We start from the raw sequence: 22,755 nt of genomic DNA, 5'->3' as shown, positions 1-22,755 counted from the left end.
GTAGCCTTTTGGCCCATTCAATACTTTTGTTGGCTCTCGGATCATGACTATACTTAAAATAATGTGTGGCAATTCGGATCTTCAGGCTGTGGTCATATAAGGGCTTCAGTTTGAAGCTTCAGTATCACGATTTGGATATGAAATGCCTTGCCCCTCCACACGCACACAAAGGCCCCTGTGTTAAGGGTTGGTTGCCAGGTGACAGGCTTTAGACATTTGATCATGGGGACTCTAATCTCATCAGTGGATTAAGCCATCGATGAAGTCACAAGGTGATGGCAAATTATTGGGAAGGGGACCTAAGTTAGAGAAAGTAGGATACTGGGAGTACGTCCTACAAGCTTCTCTGTCTCTTTCTCTTTCTCCTGCCTCCCTCCCTTCTTCTCTCTGTTCCTAGCCACTCTAAGGTGAGCAGTTCCCCTTGACATGATATCTCTTGCCTTGCTTCAGGCCCAAAGCAAGGGAGCCAACTGACCATGGCCTGACACCACCATAACTATGAGCCAAAAGAAACCTTCCTGGCAATAAGTTGACTTGCTCAGGTATTTTGCCACAAGAACCAAAAGTGGTTAGCATGGCCACTTGGGAAAACGCAGTTTGTGGCTTGAAGCATGAGCCAGTTCATTATCAGTGTGGGACTGTGTTAATAATCAGCCTACAACCAGAAGAAGCTGTAGGAAGAGAACACGTTCCTGACAAGCTAACTTTCAGATGAGCAGGAAATGGACGGGTTCCAACTACAGTCCTTCAGTCCTAGGCATTTAGGGGTGAGGGATGATGGGTGAGAACAAGTGGGAGAGTCTGGGCTAGGGTGCTTGGGAATGGGGGCAAGGCTTAGAACCCACTAAGTATGTGTGCTTTGTGAATCCCACATGCATGAGAGAGCAGGATATGGCACATGTGTGTGCTGTGTGTGTTAGGGCAACAGGGGCAGGGTGTGGGAGAGACAAGCACACACCTGTAATAACATTGGCTTCAGACGCTAAGAGAGAAAAAAATCCCCCAACTGTTTTATCAGAGCCCAAGTTACCAAATTACGTTGTTGTTTTAAATTTGAGCTCCTCTGCCTGCAAATGGGGGGATCTCAGGTTCACGAGTTTAATGCTTGGCTGGGCCTGGAGCTCTGCTTCCCAACGCAACTGGGCTCCCAGACTCCCGGCCTGAAGAACAAAAGTCTTCTCTCTCAGGGCTTTGAAGTGGAAACACTAACTGCTCCCTTTAATTAGAAAGAAACCCCCTATTGTTCCTACTTTATTACTGATGGATGAAGACATAGCAGGGGGGAAATTCTGAAGAGCACAGTTTGGTAGGGGGAGGGTAAAGAGGGACCAAGAAATCTTGAATACAGAATCTCCCAGGCCTGTTCTATGTACCAAGCCAGAACCTTTTGTCATCCTCTCAACAAAGCTTCTCCGGCTTTTGGGTAGGCATGACAGGGAAGTGAGAGTTGACGCTAAATCAGTCCTGTTGATAAAAGCAATAGAACATGGAGAGGTCATCCCAACAGACAACCTCCTAAGACAGTTCTGGGATAGGAAGTGGTAACGTGCAGGGTCCTACAGGCTGGAGAGTTGGCAGAGAGAGTAGAAGAAGGCGTACCCCAGGCCCTGCAGTGACCCATGTGGGGACACAGAGGTCAGACTGGGCTGAGGATGCTTAGGAACTAAGCCTGGCTGTAGAGAGGAATATAGGCAGGGACCTGGAGGAAAGATCAGAGGACCAGGGGCTTGGGACACTTCAAGCATGCTCAGAGAGTGTGGCCTCGATGAGACTGCAGGGAGAGTGACTTAATAAGAGGCTGCTCACACACACACACACACACACACACACACACACACACACACAGGAGGGGGCAGACCTGTGCAGGAAAGTATAGAGGGAATGAAGGGTGAAACCAGAGAGAAACATTGGGGTGCTCACACAGAAGCCGGGATAATGATGGTTTAGATGGAGGTTTGGTGGTAAGACCAGGAAGAGAAGGGGAGTCTGGGATAGACTTCAAAGGAGGAAACAAGCCATGTTGACAGCACAGATATGAGGGGATAAAGGACTGACAAGAGTCAGACACCTCCAAGAGCTGCAGCCTGGGAGACAGGAGGGCAGATAATGGAAAAAATAAGCTGAAGTTGCTCTTTTTGGGAGGGTGGGGATGGGGGGATGGAGAAATTACATAAAACCCTCTCAAATCCTCATTCTCCTTTCCAGCGCCAAAAGATGTTCTGTACCAAGTCCCAGGGGAAGAAAGGTCCGTTCCTGAGATCTGCACCAGCAACGCAGCCGCAGCCACAGCCGCTTCTACACTTTCATGCACTTCAAAGTGATCACACCTGTGCTTCATTTGATGCTCAAAAGAACCGCAGCAGGTGTCGGTATCCCCATTTTATAGATGAAAAAACTGAGCCCCAGAAAGGCCAGAGCATTTGCCCCAAGTCACAGGAGCACTTTAGGGCACAGCTGGGAACAGAAACCTTCATTCTTTCAGCTCAGAAGCACTCCCACCTACCACTGGCTGAGAGGGGGAGGGGCAGGGGCCACACATGTCCCCAGTCACTGGGGGGCAAAAATTCTGGGGCTCAGTGAAAAGATCCACTAGGATTTGAACCGTACTCTCGACCTCCTGCTCACAGGCACATAGGGCGTAAGTCAGGAGCTCAGGGTTGGAAACGCCAAATCTAATCAGACTTCACAGACCACAGATGGTTTGAATCAGCTTGCTACCTTGATAGGAATAATGGGGAATCCTGAAGACAGTCTCACGCCAGCTCCATCCATCTGTGCAGAGAGCTACATCTTCCAGGATAGCTTCCCTGTCCAGGATCTCACCTCCCTCCCGCACCCCTCCAAGCCCAGCAGCAGATCCTTCATAAGGAAATCCCCTGTCCCAGGAAGCACCTGTTCTTTCCCCCACCAGAAGAACCACCCACAGGTTGCCAAACCTCTGGCCTCATGTTCTGGTTTGACAAAATCTGACCATGACCTTTATTGAGAACAAGCATAGCTCCTAGAAAAATGGAATAACCATGAGCTAGGGACCGTGGGACGGCCAAGAGGGGCAGATGGACGTGGATACAAACAAATGAAGACCAGGCAAAGAGATGTCCCACCTGTTTCCTGGCATAACGAATGCCTTGTGGGTTTTCTTACTGTTGTTGTTTGGTCAGGTTTTTGTTTTGTTTTGTTTTGTTTTGTTTTGTTTTGTTTTGTTTTGAGACAGAGTCTCACACAGTAGCCCAGGCTGACAGAGTCTCACACAGTAGCCCAGGCTGGCTGAGAACTCACTCTATATACCCCATGCTAGCCTCAAACTCACCAAAATCCTCCCACTTCAGCCTCTACGGTGCTGGGATTGCAGACACCGTAAGCCACCACAGCCAGCTTGCCCCCAACGTTTCACTTATTCAACATGACAAGTGTCATTGTGACATTTCTTCCCATGAGACACTTAACGTAGGCTGCAAAAACCCAATGAAGGCAGAAATTATCAATGTATAAGGTGGCATAGACCTGTTGCTCCAAGATTCTATCAGAGACAAGTCCCTAGAACAAAGCAGCCCCCTCCACAGGGAAAGCGAACAATTGTGTCTCTAATCTTCCAAGCATTCAACATTTGGTCAGGGATCCATTTAATGAAAATTTGGCCCTTAACCCACCCCTACCTTCCCCCACCCCCACCGGCCCACAAAGCTTGTTTTAGAGCTTAAAATACAATGAAGTTAATTTTTAAAAACCTTTCATTGAGTTCCATGAGGCCCCTATTAATTTTATTGTTTCAATAAAGCATTTATTTAATTGTCTCCAGAAGGGCCCTGTTAAATGCACAGATGTTACCTGAGTCAGAAGGGAGGGAGCTAAGAGCCTTTTTCCCCCACCCTTTCCCATTAGCACATTAGCGGGGGGGGGGGGGGGGTGGAGATCTGTTATTGGATTAACTGATTGTCACCTTAAAGTTACAGAGTGGAGCCCTGAGGGAAAGGGGCACCATTCAGTTGAACTCAGAAAAACCACAAGTTAGTGTTGCAGGGATTCAGGCTTAGTCAATAATAAGGAGACTGGTTTGGGCTAAGACAAAAAAGGTTTTGTGCTTATTTTCTTAGTGGTGAGGAGACATTTGTTATTTGGCCTCTAATGCATGACTGATGTCTCTCATTAAAGATGAGACACTATTACATGTATGGTGTCCAAACCATACCAGAAGAATTCAAATATACCAGCAAAAGGCCTATACTACCACTGCTTAGAGCTTGAAACATTCCGCAGAGAACAAGATAAAGACCCATCTTCATGGTGCTTGCATTTCTACGAGGGAAGGCTGAAGACAGAAAGGTAAATCTGTGGCAGATGTAGCAAGGTCATTTCAGAAAACACAGTCTTGAGAACATAGAGAGGAGCAACATGAAAGACGGTGGCCAGAGGGGGCCTGTCTGATGAAGCCGGATATAGAGCCCACCCTGCCCTGGGAAGGTCTAGGGCTCAGCAAAGCTCTGTGGACAGAGAAAATGAGAGTGCAAGGACCCCAAAGCTGTGTTTTGAGAGGGCTCTTACCAAACTACTAAGTAACAAGAAGGTTACAACTCAGCGGGGGCAGGGGGAGTAGTGGGGGGGTTGTCGGGGGGGTCAGAGAGTCTTCTTTTCATCAAGAGCATTTGGAGCTAGAGAGATGACAATGTGAGTAAAGTTCTTGTTGTGCAAGTACGAGAAGCTAAGTTTGAATGCCCAGGACCCACACAGAGTCTGACCAAGAAGCACCTTCTGTAATGCTAGAAGTCCTACCAGGAGATGAGCGGCTGGGCCAGGAGAATACTGGGGAGCTCGCTGGCCAGCCAGCTTACAGTACACACAGACCCTGTCTCAAACAAAATGGACGTGGTTTTGTCCACCAATGCCCTCTGACATTTACACCTGTACTATGGCACAGGCACCCCCACACTCACATACATACATACACACAGACACACACACACCACTAGCACCGCCACCACCCCACACATGAAAGGATGTTTTCAAACATATGCCAAGACTGGCTGAGTACGGTGGCACACCCCTGCAATGCCATCACTTGGGTGGGAGGAAGAGGCAAGGGGGCAGCAAATTCAAGGCCAGTCTTGGCTATGCAGCGAGTTCCAGGCACGTCTGGGCTACCAAGCAAGATCTGTCTCAAAATAAAACAAAACAAAGAGAGGATATGTCAAGAAATGCCACAGGACAGGAACTCCAGTATTCAAAGAAGATGATCAAGATGCAGAGCTGAGGGGGGGGCAGGAGAACAAGGCAAGGGCATGAAGTCCCATTGTTCTTAAACTCTACAGGGAGTTAAAGCAGAAAGAGAAGAACGTTTTAGTTTCTGCCCTGGGCCATTTGTGGCCGAGTATAGAACGAGCTGTTAGATAGACAGGAGAACTCCAAAGATTGGTGAAGCCACCGGCTGGGCTGCCACTTGGAGTCAGGAAGTACTTGTGCATACAAGAATCCAAGAGGTAGGTCGTGTCTGACTGTAAGTGCCAGCTAACTAAATTACTCTCCAAATGATGGGGAATCATCAAAGATTTTCCAGCAGGAAAATGACGTGTTAGAAGCAGTGTTCTTGGCAGATGAATCTGGTGCCCATGCATGCTTTGAGGTGGGAGGAGCCCCAATCCTGGAGCATATGTGAGAGCAGGAGATTCTGGTGAATGGGGTAAAGAACAAAAAAAGGAAAAATCCAGCCAACGAGGTTTGGTTTGGTGTTTTGTTTTGTTTTGTTTTGGTTTGGTTTGGTTTGTTTGTTTGTTTTGTTTTTTACAGCCCAGGACCGAGATTTGAAGCTGGAAATGTCAAGAGTGAGGTGTCTAACCTTGGAGCCTGACTGCAAAGCGCAGGGAAAGCATGCGGGGGAGGGGCCGATGGGTGCACAAGGCATCTAAGGGAGCCTTTACCCTCCTCGTGGGTCAGGCAGGTGACCTCTGCAAACAAGGCTGGAGGAGGAGGCAAGATGTCTCTCACGTCTTACTATAGATAATCTCCTTTAATGGAGGGATTTTGTGCAATTTTTTCTTTCTTTTTTTCGTCCTTTTCTGAATTTTTCAAATAATTATTTTAATTCCACCCAGACTCCCAGATTCAAGTTAACCCTTTGTAGGCTATCATTTCTGATTAGTTTGTTTCCTCTCATCCTCAGAAAAGGGGAGCTAGGGAGGAGTGGCTTCAAAGCCCACTGGGCTTTCTGAAGGCCTCTACATGGAAGCTGGGTGAGCCTTAATTCTAGCTTTTCAATGCACCTCTGTCTCTCATTTTGTCCCCAGAGCCCTCACTCCGAAAGAACTCACCTCTATCTGTCATAGGCTTTAACAGCACCCCACACATCTTTTAGCCAATATGGCAGCGCTAGGCTTGGAGAGACTATCCCTGGGATTTTTGCCGCAGAAATCAACTCAACCCAGACAGTGAGCCAAAAGAGGGAATTCCCAGCAGCCCCTCTTCGGGCAGAGGCCTGGGCACCCTCGATCTGGCTCCGCCTCCTGTTGCAACAAATCTACAGGCTCCTTACCTTGGCTTTCTTATGTCAATTTTCTCATAATGAAAATTGGGCATAATGATAGCATTTATCTCCCACGGTTGTTAAGTAGATCATATGATAATGGAAAGCATTTAATAAGTGTGCTCTATCATTAGTATTAATAAGAACAATAAAATAATAAATCTTTATGACCAAACCTTGTTACCCAGAGGCAAAAGTGACTTTAATGAACTTCTGTCTTGGCTTCTGTTGGTTCCTTCCTCTGTGCCAGTCCCTTTGACTAGATTTTTTTTTCCCCAAAAAAAAATACTAATTTGAAAAGCTGAGGAAAGACTCAGAGTCTGGGCCAGAGTCATGCTGCTGTGTTTCATGGCTGCTACAAAGGCCGGCTCATTCAACAGATTCCTCAAACCCAGAAGCCTCACTCAGTTCCTTCGTCCACAAAACAGACAGTCCTTCTGACCTCATTGTATGTGTCAGGGAGACAGGGCCTTTCCTGATTCAGAGCATGCCCTCCCAACATTGCCATCAGGGCTGGGCAGCATGGCTCTTGCCCACTGTTCTGTCCTTTGCCCTTGATCTCCCACACTGTTCTTTACTTAGGCCCTAATAGTCTGGGATCCCCTGAGAGGAGCCACAGAGCCAAGACTGTCTTGACTAGGCATAGTGCTGTCCTCCTGTGTGGCCCCTAGAATAAAGAAGATGGCAGAGGAGAGATAACTACCCACCTTGTGTGAGTTTAGAGCCAGGTGGTACACTGAGTGGCCTTCTTGATCCTCCACTATACTTCCCAAGCACAGAAAACAGAATGGCTTCATAGAGCCGGGCAGTGGTGTCGCTCGCCTTTAATCCTAGCACTCTGGAGGCAGAGGCAAGCGAATCTCTGTGAGATGGGGGCCATCCTGGTCTACAGAGCTAGTTCTAGGAAGCCAAGGCACACAAAGAAACCCTGTCTCGAAAGACCAGAGAGTAGGGGAGAGAGAATGGATTCTTTCTCCTTGCTCATGGACAAGGAGAACCATTCCTCTGTCTACTCAGGAGACCATTGGTCAGAGAAGCTGTGACATGTTATCTCCTAGCTCGTGCCTCCAGACCCTGCTGTTGAATGTCAAGTTGTGGGTTGTGTTTCAACAGCCCCTGCCAGGCGCTCTCCATCACCACTCTGGCTCTCCACTTGCCACTCCATCTGCCCAGGAGAGGCAGGAGCCCTGGGGATTGACTCTTACTGTTTTTCTTTCCCACCTCCCTGCTTCTCCCAGGGTCCCAACCCCAAAGTAAAGCCCTCACACCTTCTCTCAGGTGACATGTACCAGACAGAGTCCAGTTACAGCAGGCACAATCTTAGAAATCGAGAAAATGGAGGGAAGGGAAGGTCACCGTGACCACTAAGCAGCCGGTGCAGCTGAGCAGGAAGGAGGCAGCTGGCAAGAACAGGCCTACTTAAGAACTGGAGTGGGAAGGCCCTGGTACTGCAGATACAACGTAAGCAGGCCATGCTGTGGGAGCACCAGGGGCCCTCACAACATTTTGGTTCCTGGGCTGAGAGAGGGCCTTGCCCCCTGATATAGTTATGGAGCTGAAAGGGTTCTAGTTTCCAGGCAGAGCCGCACCCAAGGGAGCTAGCTCTTCTCCAGAAAGCTGGAGTCTCTCCTGAGCACAGCTTTCTCCATCTTTGTCTGACTACCTCCTTCAGATGCCAGGCTTTTATCTGCCCATGTTTCAGCATCTTAGTCTACCTCTGTTCAGTCTGATTCCTCAACCCCCACAATCCATAATTTCCTGGGGATTCCTGTACATCCTGTATATAAGAAACCGACCTTCGTTGTCTGTTTTGTTTTGTTTTATAGTTTGGGAACTATATAAAAATTTTTTAAACTATTTAAAAACTGAAAAATCTTGCAGAAGCAGCTGAGGAAAAGGAAGGGAAGGGCTGGGAGAAGGCGTGGAGGATGGCTAGGGGACAATAGGCTGGGGAGTGTGGCTTTCCTTGGGGTGATGGAAAGCTGGGGTGCCAGGCCACATGGAAAGCTGGTGGAAGCTTCTGGAAGCCTGAATTTCCAGCTCAGTTCATCCTCCAATTGTCTCAGGAGGAAAGCAATGCTCCAACAGAGGTGTTAAGGACATGGGCAGGAAGGAAAAGACTACTACAATCCTCCAGGCAACCCAGGAGGATCTGATGTCATGGAGGAAAAAAGTACCTAGGAAAAACTCCCTGGAACAGTTAGCCTTTCAGAGTCTAGGCCAGCCACCTCCTTCCCAGGCACTGGTGTCCTGGCTAGTGTGTTGAACTGGAGTTGGAAGAGGAGAAAAGGAAAGAAAGAAAAAAGGAAGGAAAAGAGGAAGGAAGGAAGGGAGGGAGGGAGGGAGGGAGGGAGGGAGGGAGGGAGGAAGGGAGGGAGGGAAAGAAAGAAAAGAAAGAAAGAAAGAAAGAAAGAAAGAAAGAAAGAAAGAAAGAAGAAAAATACATAGTGAATCTAAAGCATGGAGCCTTGTTGAGCTAATGCTGATCTGAAAGCTCCTGTGTGTGGTGGGGACTGGGGAAAAGTGGGATCAAGAAGATGCTGCCGTCTGAAACTGTGCTGAGAAAACAGCACCAGCCCAGAGCTGGACCCTGGCCTGTGAGTCCCAGGCTGTGCTGTGGGCCCTGTCTGGCCTTTCTTGGAGGGACTGGGCAAACATAGGTGGGGGAACAGTAGCATTGCATGGTGTTCTTGTTTGAAATAACTCCTCTCCCTGGGTGGCATGTGCCAAGCACGTGGGGGGGGGTGCACGCACACACACTCACACTCACACACACACACACACACACACACACAAAGGCAAGCGATCAAAAATTGGTTAAAGACTGTCAATTCAGAAACTCTAATCGGTTCAAAGGTTCGATCTCTTTTAGGAGCCAAAATCCTATCCTGTCTCCGACCATGTGTGTCTGCGTGTCTCAGTGAGGGCCCAGGGCAGCAGGGTAAGTGTGAGGCAGTACAACGCAGGGTCTTTGTTTCTGTGTGTGAGGGTCCTGCTTTCGGACTTTGGGCCTGCACCGCGTGCACATCTGTGCCTATTTCTCTGGCCCTTGTGCACTGAACTTTCAAACCATAACAGAAACACCAAAGCTTGGCAGAGATATCATAGGAACAATTATCTAATTTCAGAACATGTTATTATAATACCTACACGATGTGTAATGAAGTTAGCAGTGCTCACGTTATAGTCACCAACTCTGAGCTGCATGCACACTAAATCCTCCCCGGGGAGGTTTCCTCACCCCACGAACCAAAGAAAGCTTTTCAAGGAATATGTGCCCCACGATGTTTCACTGTGTAGCCATCTAAGCTGAAACTGCCAGGAGGCAGACAGAGCTGGCTTGGGCATGGTACCTGGTACTCTTCTCGAGAAGACATCGTAGAGCTGGCAAGGAAATGGCAGTCATGTTGGGGTCACCCAGGCAGACAGTCTTTCTTTGATTCATGCTGCGGGCCAGGGGATTTCTGATCCACCCAGATCCCCCTCTTCCCTTGCGGGGGGGGGGGGGGGGGAAGCTGGGTAGCGAGGAGGCTTAGTGGAAGGGAACTGTTTGCTGCTGTTCCCTGTTGACTTTAGCCAGTAGCTATGTTTACAAACCCAGGTTGGTTTTCCCAGCACAGTTAATTAGACCAAAGACATCTGGTGTGAGGGCTGGGGAGGGCATCTGCTCAGAGCCTCCCACACACACACACACCAACACACACACTCCCGGATGGGCCAGAGCTGGGCTGGGCGGAGCAGCTTAAACAGGAACAGACCGATAGACCGGACTCCATCAAACCCACCCAAATCTCTCAGGGAGAATCATGGCTTCCTTCAACCTGCCTTTCCCATGACTAATAAGTCAACATCGTCCCCACTTCTGAGTCTTAGGGGACCAAGGAGTCAGAGCCAGAAGGCCTACCTCAGTGCAATCACAGGCTGAGCATAAGAAATTTGGCCCCCTCCTCTTCCGTGCTCCAAAGAACCATCCACAAGTTTCTATTCCCTTTCTAATCGCAGAGTCCATCCCTGCGGTCCATAGGAATGTGAGACCTCTTAGGGGAAAGCCTCTCCTCCCAAGAGAGCCCCTCAAAAAGAAGGTCCTGGATTCTAACCCCCAATCCCTAAGCTTCCCCCCACTCACCCCCCGACCCGGTCTCTTCAGCCTATCCATGACACTGCCGGAAGAGAGATTTTCCTGGCCAGAAGAAAGTGGGAGAGAGCCCACGACCTAGCTGGACAGCTTCAGGGGCCTCGGGAAGCAGAGAGCTGCGAGGGGGAGGGGCAGTGGCTTATCTCGCAGGAGGGGGGAACTCACTCCAAACAGCTAATGCACTGGCGTGTGAAAGCCCCTCAATTAGCACTAATGATGCAATCAGGGAGGGAGGAGGAGGGACCAGAAGTTCTGATGGAGTCAGCACCAACTTACACACAGGGCACACCCTCCCTTCCCGGGACACAGTAGCCCCTTCCAGACACGCGGATGCCCACACCCACGGGCAGAACCTGCGTGGGACACCAAGGCACTCGCTGGCGAGTCAAAGATGGAGATATCTCGGGGGATGTGGGGAATCCGGGACACGCAACATCACAGTTCTGGGAGAAGACCTTTGAACAGACAGACCATCTCCGAAACCTCACGATTAACTCTTGAGACCACAGTCCCCACCCCTAGCGCTCACTCTCACAGGTGCCAGGCCGCCTCCCCAGACCGCCGCCCTTTACCACACCCAGACCCTGGGCTGTCCCTAGAGCAGCCTCGGCCGCGGGAGGCGGTACCCCCGCGCGCAGCCCCGAGCCCCCAGGAGGCAGCGTGCACCCCCGCGCGCAGCCCCGAGCCCCCAGGAGGCAGCGTGCACCCCTGCGACCCCAGCACCCGGGCCTTGGCGGGCCGGCCCTGGGAGCCGGTCCCCCGCCGGCCTCGCCCCTCCAACTCCCCGCACCCTGCCGGCCAGCTCCGCTTTCGGCCTCCGGGTCCCGTTATCCGGCTGCGCCCGGGGCTTGGAACCCCTGCACGGCGCACGCCGCCGCCCCCTCCCCCGCTCCCCGGCCTGGGCTCCGGGGCCGCGCGCTGGGCAGGGCCGGAGCCGCCTCCGCGCCGCTTCCCAGGCCCGGCCGGCCGCGGGAGGAGGTCCCGCTGTCAGTCAGCGGGGAAGGCCGGCCCGGGCGGCCGGAGGGGGCGGCGCCGAGAACGGGCCCGGCCGGGCGCGGGGAGGCGCTGGCGGAGGGGCGGGCGCGGGGGTGGCTCCGGGCCTTATAAGCGGCGGGGGCAGGGCGGGAGGGAGGCAAGTGTCAGGCCGATGTGCCGCCCGCCGGGGGCCGGGGTCGGGGCTGCCCGGGCCATGCGCGCGGGCTGGGCAGGGGGCCGGCGCGGCGCGAAGCGGAGTCGCCTCGGAGCCTGAGCCGCCGGGGGCCGGGGCCGGGGCCGGGGAGCCGCGCGCGGCCGGCCGGGGGGGAGGGGAGCGATGCGGCGCCGGCGGGTGGCCGTGGCCGCGGGTTTCTGCGCCTCCTTCCTGCTGGGCTCCGTTCTCAACGTGCTCTTCGCACCGGGCTCGGAGCCTCCGCGGCCAGGCCAGTCCCCGGGGCCCTCGGCAGCCCCGGGCCCGGGCCGTCGCGGGGGCCGTGGGGAGCTGGCTCGGCAGATCCGGGCGCGCTACGAGGAGGTGCAGCGCTATTCCCGCGGGGGCCCGGGACTGGGAGCCGGCCGGCCGGAGCGGCGGCGCCTGATGGACCTGGCTCCGGGCGGGCCGGGCCTGCAGCGTCCCCGGCCCCCGCGGGTCCGGCCCCCGCCCGACGGCGCTCCGGGCTGGCCCCCTGCTCCCGGCCCGGGCTCCCCCGGCCCGGGCCCGCGCCTGGGCTGCGCCGCGCTCCGCAACGTGTCTGGCGCGCAGTACGTGGGCTCAGGCTACACTAAGGCTGTGTACCGGGTCCGCCTGCCCGGCGGCGCCGCGGTGGCGCTTAAAGCGGTGGACTTCAGCGGCCACGATCTGGGCAGCTGCGTGCGCGAGTTCGGGGCGCGAAGGGGCTGCTATCGCCTGGCGGCCCACAAGCTGCTCAAGGAGATGGTGCTGCTGGAGCGACTGCGGCACCCCAACGTGCTGCAGGTACGAGAGTGGGGTTCCGGGACGAGGGGGCTGGCTGGTCATTCTGGAAGACGCCTTGGTCTAATAGAGGAAGTCACAAGGCGTCAGAGACTGCCCGGTGGCCGCTAGATGCAGAAATCCAGATTAGGGACCCGCCACCCAGAACCACCCTGCCTGCCTCTCACCCTTTCGGAATAACACTCTACCCAGTTTACAGATAGACATCCCTTAGACACAGAGGCAAGGACAAGAAGGGCCCCAAACTAGTGGTAAGGCAGAGAGATTAGGAGCTGTGACCACAGAAGACCCTGCTGCTGGCTAAGGCTGACTGTTGAACACCAGAGTGTTGTCTCCAGTCTTAGTGACCTCCAGCCCAGCTCCAACATCCAGCCTCAGTCAGCTCCCAGCTGCAGTAGTAGGAGCCGCATATTGGTAGAGCCTGAGCCCCGCTTCTTTCAGAGTCCAGTGGTGTGTCTGCCTTTGGAGGTGGTGTTACCTCCGTGGGGATGGGAAGGACTGAAAAGAGACTGTATCCCACTTGATTCTCGGGGAGGCTCTCATTCCTCACTCAGCTCACAGGTCATTGGAAGGGATAAAAGAGGCACAAAAAAAAAAAAAAAAAAAAAAATGCACAGCGTTTCCCAGAAGTGACCATGGGCTTCCCTGGGACTTTAAGTGGGTCCAGCTGAGCCGCAGGGGAATCCTTGGGGTCTTGGGCCAGAAGACTCAAGGCCTGCCAGCCTGAATGCCATGCTCTTTTGAGTGTGCTTAGCCAAGAGACTAGACAGTTCAAAAAGCCAGATGCACACCTTCCTACTTCACTGGGGACAAAGACAGGAAGGATCACACACACACACACACACACCTTGTCCCTCCAAGGCCAGTACCATCCAAACACAGCCCACTTCCCCTCTCTGAGGTCTCTGCCTTGGATAAGACAGACAGCTCCCTGTGCATGTGCCTGAGCTGACTGAAAGGGGACCCCTAACTTCTCTTGGCCAGGTGACCTAAGTATGGGCAGACTCCCGGCTGCCCACACCAGCCACCTCACAGCCCCCAGATTCAACCTTTCTATGCCCAAAGGCTGACCAGAAGCCCAGCAGTCCATCCCGTCTTCTTTCCCCCATAGTGAGAAGGAGGCCCCAGGCCTGGAAGGGTCTGTGGGCCACGTAGAGCAGAGGAGGCCAGAACATTGCTTGCACTCCTGAGAACTCCAAGTCTCCCTGGAACAGGCCCCCAAGTCCTAGCCAGACCTGTGACGAGCTCTGTCAAGGTCCTAGGCTATCTATGCCTTGGTCCCAGACAGCTACCCATTGTGGGTGTGTATGCCTGGCTGCATGGCTGACACTGACTGAAGCTTAAAAGAGTGAGCAGCTGGTTACGTGGCCATTCTAACTGGAAGAATCTTGTTTCCTTTTCCTTTTCTGGGTTCTTGGGAACTTTCTGGAAAGCCTGGGGTTTCAGCCAGATTCTGAGGGGATGGAGAGGCCTTGGGTGACTTAGCAGGACATTCAGTGTTTGTTAATGGTTCAAGGCCTGTTCTCAGGACATGCTTGACATTCAGTGAGCCTTCCTATACCTTGGGAACTCCCATGTCGCTGGCCTCACCAAATACCAGCTAGACCCCCCCACCCACCCAGACCCATAGACAGGTCCTTCTCTGTAATATTGCGCCCCAGTAATGAGGGCACCGGAGAAAGACAAGACATTGCAACAGAACACACTTCGCCCCTGCCCTCACCAGCATGGCATCCCTCGGCATGGGCTGGGACTCTTCCGGGCTGAGATTGGAGCTAGCACCCCCTAGGTTAGAAGGAAGTCCTAGGGAAAAGTGGAAGTCCCCCGTTTGTCTTAGGGGCTGCTTTGAAAGTGAGACTCCCCACTTATTCTCTGACAAACAGGCCTGCGTCCCTCTGGCTTCTTCAGATAGGCTGCCCCTGTAGCCAACAGGGCCTGCAGTAGGTCCTCCTGCCCAAGAGGCCTCAGAGCGTATGCCAGGAACTAGAAATCACACTCTTTTAATACCTCCTAACCATTTAAAATTTCAGAACCATTGACTGTTTGCTGAGCTAGGGAGGAGCCAGAGGACTTTCTAAAATATCCCAGGCTCCTGAGACCCCTTCCCCTTCTTTGGACAGCCTGAAGTTATGCTATGGGCTCTGCTAGTGAATGCAAGACAGCAATGGAGTCCCACTGTGCCATTCCTGGCACAGGCTGGTCACCAGGAGGCTGCCTGGGGGTTCTTTCTGTCTCTTGGACGCTCTTTATCCCCCATATACACTCTCCTCCCAGGAGAGATGCCTCCATAGTCCAGGGTCAAAGGGCACAAAATTCTCTCCCCCCCCCCATCATCCTGGGACCTCAGGTCTCAGATGGCCCCAGGCCCGCCTGAGCTGCAGATTCTGACCATGCTACAGTGAATTTCTCTTCCCAAAAGAACAAAAGATGCAACTGCAGTGCTCAGCTTCATGCTCTCTGGTGGTGGTGGTGGTGGTGGCGAGGGGGGGTTAATGGTGTCTTTTTATTTTTTTCCTGAGGGGTGTTGATTAATACCTCGTTAACAGTGCATTTAACGACCTCCGGGTGTTTAATAACCTTCAGAAGTTCCCCACAAAGGCTCACACTGGAGCAAGAAAATGAGAACCAGGCCCCAGGGCTGCTCTCTTTACCTTCCCCAAAGCCCATCCTGAGTCTGGGGCCTCACTGAGCTGATTGGGGATATGGAGAAAAAGAGAAAAAGAGGGTAACCAGGGCAGCCCCCAGCCCCTCACCTCACAGCCCAGGTAATCTGTAGACTACCACTGAGGCCAGCTCCTCTGGTGGTTCAGGATTGGGGCTCCTGGGATGAGAGTGGGTGTTTGGGGCAAGCAGGGCAGCTGGGGTGGGGGAGGGTGCTGGCATAAGGGGCTGCTGTGTATAGGCGTATTTAGGCCGTGGGCTCCCTGTCCTCCATCTCAACCCTCCACTGCAGAGATCTTCACTTCTCCTTGTATGGCTTGGACAACTCGGCCTTTGTGCTCATGCTCTGTAGGGTGCTGGCTGTTTGGAGCCCATTATAAGCCTGAACTATGCAGTGCTTTGGGAGAAACATTGGGAACAGGCCACCCTATGAGAATGCTGATGTGGGTGTTAATGGCAAAGGTTTCCCCTGTGCTTTCCAGCTGGGTGGTACCAGGAGCCCTCCCTCAGGGTGAGGGAAAAAGCGCATGCATAGCAATTCATTATCATACTCTCCCAAACAGACCTTCCCTGAGGACCCCCCTTCACTGTGTTCCCCCCCCCCATTTATGTCACCTATGCACATATGCAAAAAACACCAGATGTGCCTCTTTGCTTTGGAGAGCTGAGATGCTAAATAAATTGACACAAATTGGACTAGGGGAGGAAATCAGATAATCATTTGCTGACCTGTGTATTAGCAGAGGAACCAGATTGTGAAATACTGGTGACGTTCGTTGAATCCTAGCTCCTGTGTTTGTTAGCTGTATAACCTACTTAAGTGACACGACCTCACTTGAGTCAATTTCCCCACCCCAAATTAGGCATGACAGTAGCCACATGCCAGTAGGGTGAGTATAAGAACTAAAAGACTAGCAAGGTAGCTCAGCAGGTAAAATTATGTGCCGCCAAGCCTGATGACCTGAGTTCACTCCGTAGAGCCCGCAGTGAAAGCAGAGAACTGACTCCTGAAAGTTGCCTTCTGACCTCAGCACACAATAATAACACACTAAAATAAAGTTTAAAATGAAGAACTGGACTAAGCACGCATTTAGCACAGTGCCCGGTACATGGTGACTAAGCCTGCCCATCTCCCTGAGTAACACAGGGTGAAAGTCTGATGCCACCAAGCCAGAAGAAGCTGACTTCAGGAACAGAGGCCACACTTCCCAGGAAATCCTACTGGCTTGAGCTGAAGCAGAGGCAGAGGGGTGTCCTCAAGGGCGGAGGGCGGGGCATCTGATCGTCCAGTCCTTCTCTGTCCCTACCTCTACCCTGTGACCTAATGACCTGCCCTGGATTTCCCCCAGCTCTACGGCTATTGCTACCAGGACAGTGAGGACATCCCGGACACACTGACCACCATCACAGAGCTGGGCGCCCCTGTGGAAATGATCCAGCTGTTACAGACTTCCTGGGAAGATCGGTTCCGAGTAAGCAGGGAGGCGGGCTCAGGCCTGGGCTTTTTTTGGGGATGGTTCTCCCTTAGAAGGCAGCCTCCCAGGACAGCCTAGACTCCTCACCCAGGGAGGGAGGGAGGAGCACGCACAGCTCGGCCGCGGGCCAAAGGGTTAAAACAAAGATCAGGACAGAGATCCTGGCGATTTGTGTTCCTGCTGTTTTCCTGTTTCCTACAGCATATGTGCACATTCATCTAAGTGTACAAACATGTGTTAATGAGGGCAAGTGTGTGCACATGTGTGGGTGTGTACACACTCACGCATGCCTTTTTACACAGCTGGTATAGGCAGACCAATTTCCTGGGGCCGCAAATAACCTTAGGCACATCTGGGCACTTCCACTAGTCCGGTGGTTCCCAAGCTGTGGGTCACAACCCTTTTGGGGGTCAAATGACCCTTTCACCGGGGGTTGCGTGTCAGATTTACATGACGATTTGTAACAGTAGCAAGACTGCAGTTATGAAGTGACAACGAAAGTCACCCCAACGTGAGGAACTGTAGTAAAGGTTGAGACCCACAGGTCTAGTCCCATTCGCTGAGCTGAAGCCACATTCAAGGCGTGGCTTAAGGAGAGTAAGAGCCCCATTGGGCCCGCACTCCTGCTGCTGTCTCGCTCCCAGTGGTCAGTCCAGCCAAGGGTCAATTTGAAGACTGATGACCTCTCCAGTGCTCTGGCCTCAGCCGCCCATGTGTCTGCCCTCAGATCTGCCTCAGCCTTGGCCGTCTTCTCCACCACCTCGCCCACTCGCCTCTGGGCTCAGTGACTCTGCTTGACTTCCGCCCTCGGCAATTCGTGCTAGTGGATGGGGAGCTGAAGGTGACAGACCTGGACGATGCCCGTGCAGAGGATACACCATGCACTAGCAGTGCCGACTGCGTGCTCGAGTTTCCGGCCAGGAACTTCACCCTGCCCTGCTCGGCCCAGGGCTGGTGTGAGGACATGAATGAGAAACGGAACCTTTACAACGCCTACAGGTACCGACCCTCCATTTTGGGATTCCAGCCAAGGGAGGGGCTGGGAGAGTAAGAGCCCCATTGGGGCCAAAAGGCCAACCAGGGAGAATAACCTTGACCACTGGAACCACGGGGCTCCAGTCAAGGGAGAATGCGGCTGTGAAGCTAAAAATAGAGAGCTCTAAGGAGAACTGGGTTGGAGGGGCAGCTGGAGGCTTCTTAAAATAGTATCACATGCAGGGCCCAGGGCTGCCAGGACTGGCATGTTCCTTCTCCACCCTAGCTCTTGACCTTTACAAAGCTCCTCATGGCTGAGAAACCCCAGCTATGGGGCTGCTCCATCGCCGGGGTCAGACAGAGGACAGTGTGGGCTGGAAGGTGAGGGAGGGTAAAGAAAGGGATCCCTGGTCCCAGTTTGGTCTGAAGTTAGCTGTAGTCACAACTGTGCCCATCCCATGCCTCAAGGCTAAGTAGGGTCCCTAGGAGAATGTGGGCAGGCCTGGCCCCTGTGTGAAGATTCAGGCCCCCAGGCCACATTAGAGTCTACAACTAGTGGAAGTGAAAGGGAAGGACATAGTTCCAAAGCTCAGGCCCCCGGCTCCTCTCTGCCACAGGTTCTTCTTCACATACCTCCTGCCCCATAGCGCCCCGCCTTCCCTCAGGCCCCTGCTGGATACCATCGTCAATGCCACAGGTAAGCCTCAGGACCCATCTGCTTCCCATCGTCTGCCCAGGCCTGCCCTGTCAGAAATGGGGAAAGAATGACCCTGGGCCTTGCAAAACCTAGGACCCATCATATTCTAAAACAGCATTGTGTAGTAAGGGTCCTCCCTCGACACCAAGCTCCAGGCACAAGCCCTGGCTTCAGGGAGGAGAGTAGCTGGCTTCCCAGGGGGAGGATCGGGAGCCGGGTGATGCTGGGATAACTCTACTGCACATTGCAGGAGAGCTGGCCTGGGGGGTGGATGAGACCCTGGCCCAGCTGGAGATGGTGCTGCACCTCTACCGGAGCGGACAGTACCTGCAGAACTCTACAGGCAGCAGTGGTGAGTGACCGAGGCAGGGGCCCAGGGACTGGACAGGTGGGAGCACGTTTAAGAGGGAGTGGCCTCCCCCCCGCTGGGCTATGGCTTACCCTTCTTCTGGAGACTGTAGTCTCCAAAGGCCACTCTCGGGGCTTACGGAGTGAGGCTTTCGCCTTGAAGTCCTGTCTCTGACTGACCGGGAACAGGTAGCATTCTGACTTGAACAGCGGGGTAAGCACTGGCACGCTCTCTGTGTACGGCTTCAAACCCCTGTATGGACTGGCTGTATGACTTACCCCTGGGGCCTCATTTTCCTCATTGGTGAATTGGGTTCAAAATAATTCACCTAGCAAAATTCTTACTGGGAGTAAATAGCCTACAAGGTGTATAAAAGCAATTAGCACAGTTCCGGTTACACAGCCGGAACACAGTACACATTTGCTTCTCTTTCCTTCCTCTGCGTTCCTGGGGCATGGAGGGCAGCCTGACCTGAAACCAGCCAAGAAGCCGCTTCCCCCGGGGATGGGGACTGTTACAGCTACAGGCAGTGGTCCCTCTACGGAAGCCTTAGGGTTTAGCAGTGGTTGGCAGGGGGGCAAGGGGTGGGCAGCCTCTGTTTTCAAGGAGGCCTGGCCAGCCTTAGGGGTGGGGGAGCCCTCGTTAGCCCTGTAAATAAAGTTTAACGAGGTGAACAATGGCTGGCTCTGTCCCTGAGGACTCCGTTTATGGGGCCATAAATCACAAGCAACCCTGCCTGGACTTTGGTCTAGTCCCTGGCAGGAGAAGGAGGCAGGAGGGTGGGGTGGCCAGAGGCCCAGGGCTTCTGCATTATCAGTCAGCAACTGGGGCTCCCATGGCAGTTGGGAAAGACCAGTGAGCCAAAGGCCTACTGCCTGGCCTTTTGTAGAGTCTTTGTACTTCTGAGCCTCTGGGGCTCTGGACCACAGGGAGGCCTCAACTCTTCTCAAACATTTGAACCCTGAATTGTTGCATTTTGTGTTAATCTACTTGCCTCTTAACCTCAGAACTCCTTCACTGGGGTCCCAGGCCTATCTTAGAAGCTTAGCTGGCCTTTTCCCGAAGTCAGGACCAAGTGTGTCCGAGGGGCTCTGAACCCTTGCAACACATGGGCAGGACTGGAAGCTAGTCAGGAATCCTCAGGCCCCACCCCAGGCCTTCCCCAATAGAATTTTAATAATTCTGCATGGAAATACATACGTACCAGGATATTTGAGAAGCCCCGTTCTAGATAGCTGAAATGCCCTGACCTCATTGCCCAACACGGACAGCTGGTATCTCTGAGTATGTGCCTGGCCCACACATGCCCCCATGTATCCTGTGCTATTAAACTAGCTACATGGCCTTAAATTTACACGATATGCATGTCCTCAAATCCACGTCTGTGCCTGGCTGTCAAGCGAGCTTCAGGAGTTCTGACTGCCTTCATTTCCATGCTGGGTGGGCTGGCTCAGACAGCAGCTTTCATCTAGCAAATGAGTCTTGCAAGCCCTATTCACAGAGTGGTCCTCAGCCCTCTCTCACCCTAGGCACACAGTTCTCACTCTCTTCCCTTCATCCCTTAGAGTACCAACGCATTCCAGAGAGCACCATCACACAGGAGGACTATCGCTGCTGGCCATCCTACCACCATAACGGCTGCCTCCTGTCTGTGTTCAACCTGGCTGAGGCTGTAAATGTCTGTGAGAGCCATGCTCAGTGTCGTGCCTTTGTGGTCACCAACCAGACCACCTGGACAGGTGAGCCAGAGGGAGGGGATATCTCGAAGGAATGGCTTGACCTCTCCAGAGGATGTAAAAGGGAGAGCACCCCCTCCCCTCAGAAAAAGCCAATGGGGAGGCAGAGATGGTGAGAGAGATGTGTCTGTGTGTCCTTACAGAGAGTGGCCTTGCCTCTAAGGAGGAAATGACCCAGACCTGTAACCTCTCATCTCTGCCCCTAGGTCGGAAGCTGGTCTTTTTTAAGACTGGATGGAGCCAAGTGGTTCCCGATGCCAGCAAGACGACATACGTGAAGGCCCCTGGTTGAGTGGTTGTGGGCTCAGCTGTCTTCGCCAGCTGGGCTTGCCTGCTGTGTGAGTGACTTGCACTCGAGACATTTCGTATCACCTGGGCATCCCTGCAGACAAAGCTGTCACCCCAGAGCAGCTAATGTGACCAGGACAAACGTGCAATATGCAAAAGGTTAAAATGTGAGTTTGCCAGCTGAGGTCTGAGACTGTTGCTCCTAGCCTGGGAATCCCTGGCTGGGATCTGACTTCTTCTCCTGAGCCAGGTCTGGGCTTCGAGCAGGGCTCAGGTTGGTCTTAACTGGCGCAGTTCCACGGGCAGCCCCATCCCTGCATTCATGGTTTGAGAATGTAGCCAGAACACTGCCGCTGCCTAAGCCACAGTGGGTAGGAGCTGCACGGGGACAGTCGGTCACAGAGTGTTCTGTAGGCCTAGCTCCAAATGGCGAGCTGGGGGAATGCTCCAAGATGCGAGTGAACCAGGACCTGGGAAGGCTGTCTCTGGCCTCTCCTTAGGGGTTGCTCCTAGGCCAGCCCGGGGTCGTAGGCAGCAATGCACATGTCTATATGAGCCAAGACTGGAGTGGAGGAGCAGATTGCGTTTGAGCCAGGACCTGGGGTGGGGGTAGGGTCGGGACCTTTCTGCCTCATTTGCTTTCAGTGAAAGCCACCAAGCAGCCCAAACCAGGCTCTCCCCCTCCTGGAGTTTGCATATCCAGAAGCTTTTTTTACTTCATTAAATTGTTTATTTTTGTAAAAAAAATTAAGCAATTAATAAAATGATGTTTTGTGACAGATACTCTTCTCAGTCATGAGTTCTTGAGAAACATTTTTACATTTTTACCGGTTATGCCTCTAGTGCATTTGGTGGGTGCTGTGTGTGTCTCACAGAGGATGGCAGGTTCAGTGGCAAACACTGAAGATGCAATGCTGTGTTTTCAGACTCCTCTCCCATGATGCTTGTTTCCCACCGGACCCTCCATGTCACATCTCGAGCATGTATGAGGGTGGGTCCCTTTCTCTCAAAGAGGTTCTTAATTTATCACATTTCGGCTTCCTGTGCACAAAGCCTTAACCTAGAAGTGTCATCCTCATAGTAGGGTGCTGGCCTCCCAGTTAACTGATGGAGAAGGAAGGAAGGGGGGTGGGGAGCCAAGCAACCTACAGGCAGATTGGCTTTGTCCGGTGCTCTCTGTGTGTCTGTCATCACCACTGCCCACCACGCGTTCACAGACACTTTCCTTTTGTCGATCCTTTCTCTCAGCAAGAACTGTGTGGAGAGGGAAGAGAAAGAAGGGCCTAGAGAAGAATCAGCTTCAGTTTTCTGGATTTAGCAAGGACAATCCAGCAGGGGCTGCATGCATACCAAAGCAACAGTGATAAAACGGGGTTGGGAGGAGAAAAGGGAAAAAGAATCCAGGTTAGAGGCGGAGAACGCATCCTTATTCTGAGGGCACACCAAACTAAGGCATAAACTCTTTCTGGAAAGATTCACACAGGGGCAGCTGAAGAGACAGTAGGCAGTTTCTCCCTCAAGAAAGGCTAGTAAGCCTTGCCTCAAAATGGACAGCAATGGCCATGTTTAGTCCTGCAAAATTGAGAGAAAAACATTTGCAATCGGGAGTGGAAAGGCAAACACATGCCCAGAAAGGGACACTACTATCCTGAACCAATATATTTCTTCCCTCCATAGCCACCTACACACAGCCACCTATCCCTCAGTCCCTGGCTGTCTACTGCATACTTTTCTCCTTTCCCAAAAGCATGAAAACCTGACCCCAACCCCTGCTCTCTTCCACTGCACTGTAGTGACCATGATTTCCAGGAGCAGCAGGCAGAGAAAATGCATTCACCTGCTGAAGCCTGCTGGGATGGAGCGTATGAGTCTGTTTCAAAGTTGAGGAAGACAGAAGCAACATGAAGGGGCAGGGTGGCTTGGTGATCCTCTGTGAGGCTCCAGAGGAAATGCTGCCTTTGTTAGCTGTGTTATCTG

The 22,755-nt window shown here is 52.9% G+C and overlaps 1 protein-coding gene across 1 annotated transcript; it reads left to right on the top strand.

Annotated features, from left to right (window-relative positions):
• Window positions 1–11,798: 11,798 nt before the first annotated feature.
• Pkdcc (protein kinase domain containing, cytoplasmic) lies at window positions 11,799–21,561 on the top strand. The gene is made up of 7 exons (XM_021648710.2): window positions 11,799–12,600; window positions 16,608–16,730; window positions 17,461–17,732; window positions 18,326–18,405; window positions 18,656–18,757; window positions 20,320–20,493; window positions 20,697–21,561. The coding sequence occupies exons 1-7, from the start codon at window positions 11,962–11,964 to the stop codon at window positions 20,780–20,782; spliced, it is 1,476 nt and encodes a 491-aa protein (XP_021504385.1). The 5' UTR covers window positions 11,799–11,961; the 3' UTR covers window positions 20,783–21,561.
• Window positions 21,562–22,755: the final 1,194 nt, after the last annotated feature.

This window comes from Meriones unguiculatus, chromosome 1 (genome assembly GCF_030254825.1).
Source record: "Meriones unguiculatus strain TT.TT164.6M chromosome 1, Bangor_MerUng_6.1, whole genome shotgun sequence".
NCBI classification, from domain to species: domain Eukaryota; kingdom Metazoa; phylum Chordata; class Mammalia; order Rodentia; family Muridae; genus Meriones; species Meriones unguiculatus.
The sequence above is the reverse complement of the archived record's forward strand: the minus strand, read 5'-3'. Positions and strand labels throughout refer to the sequence as shown.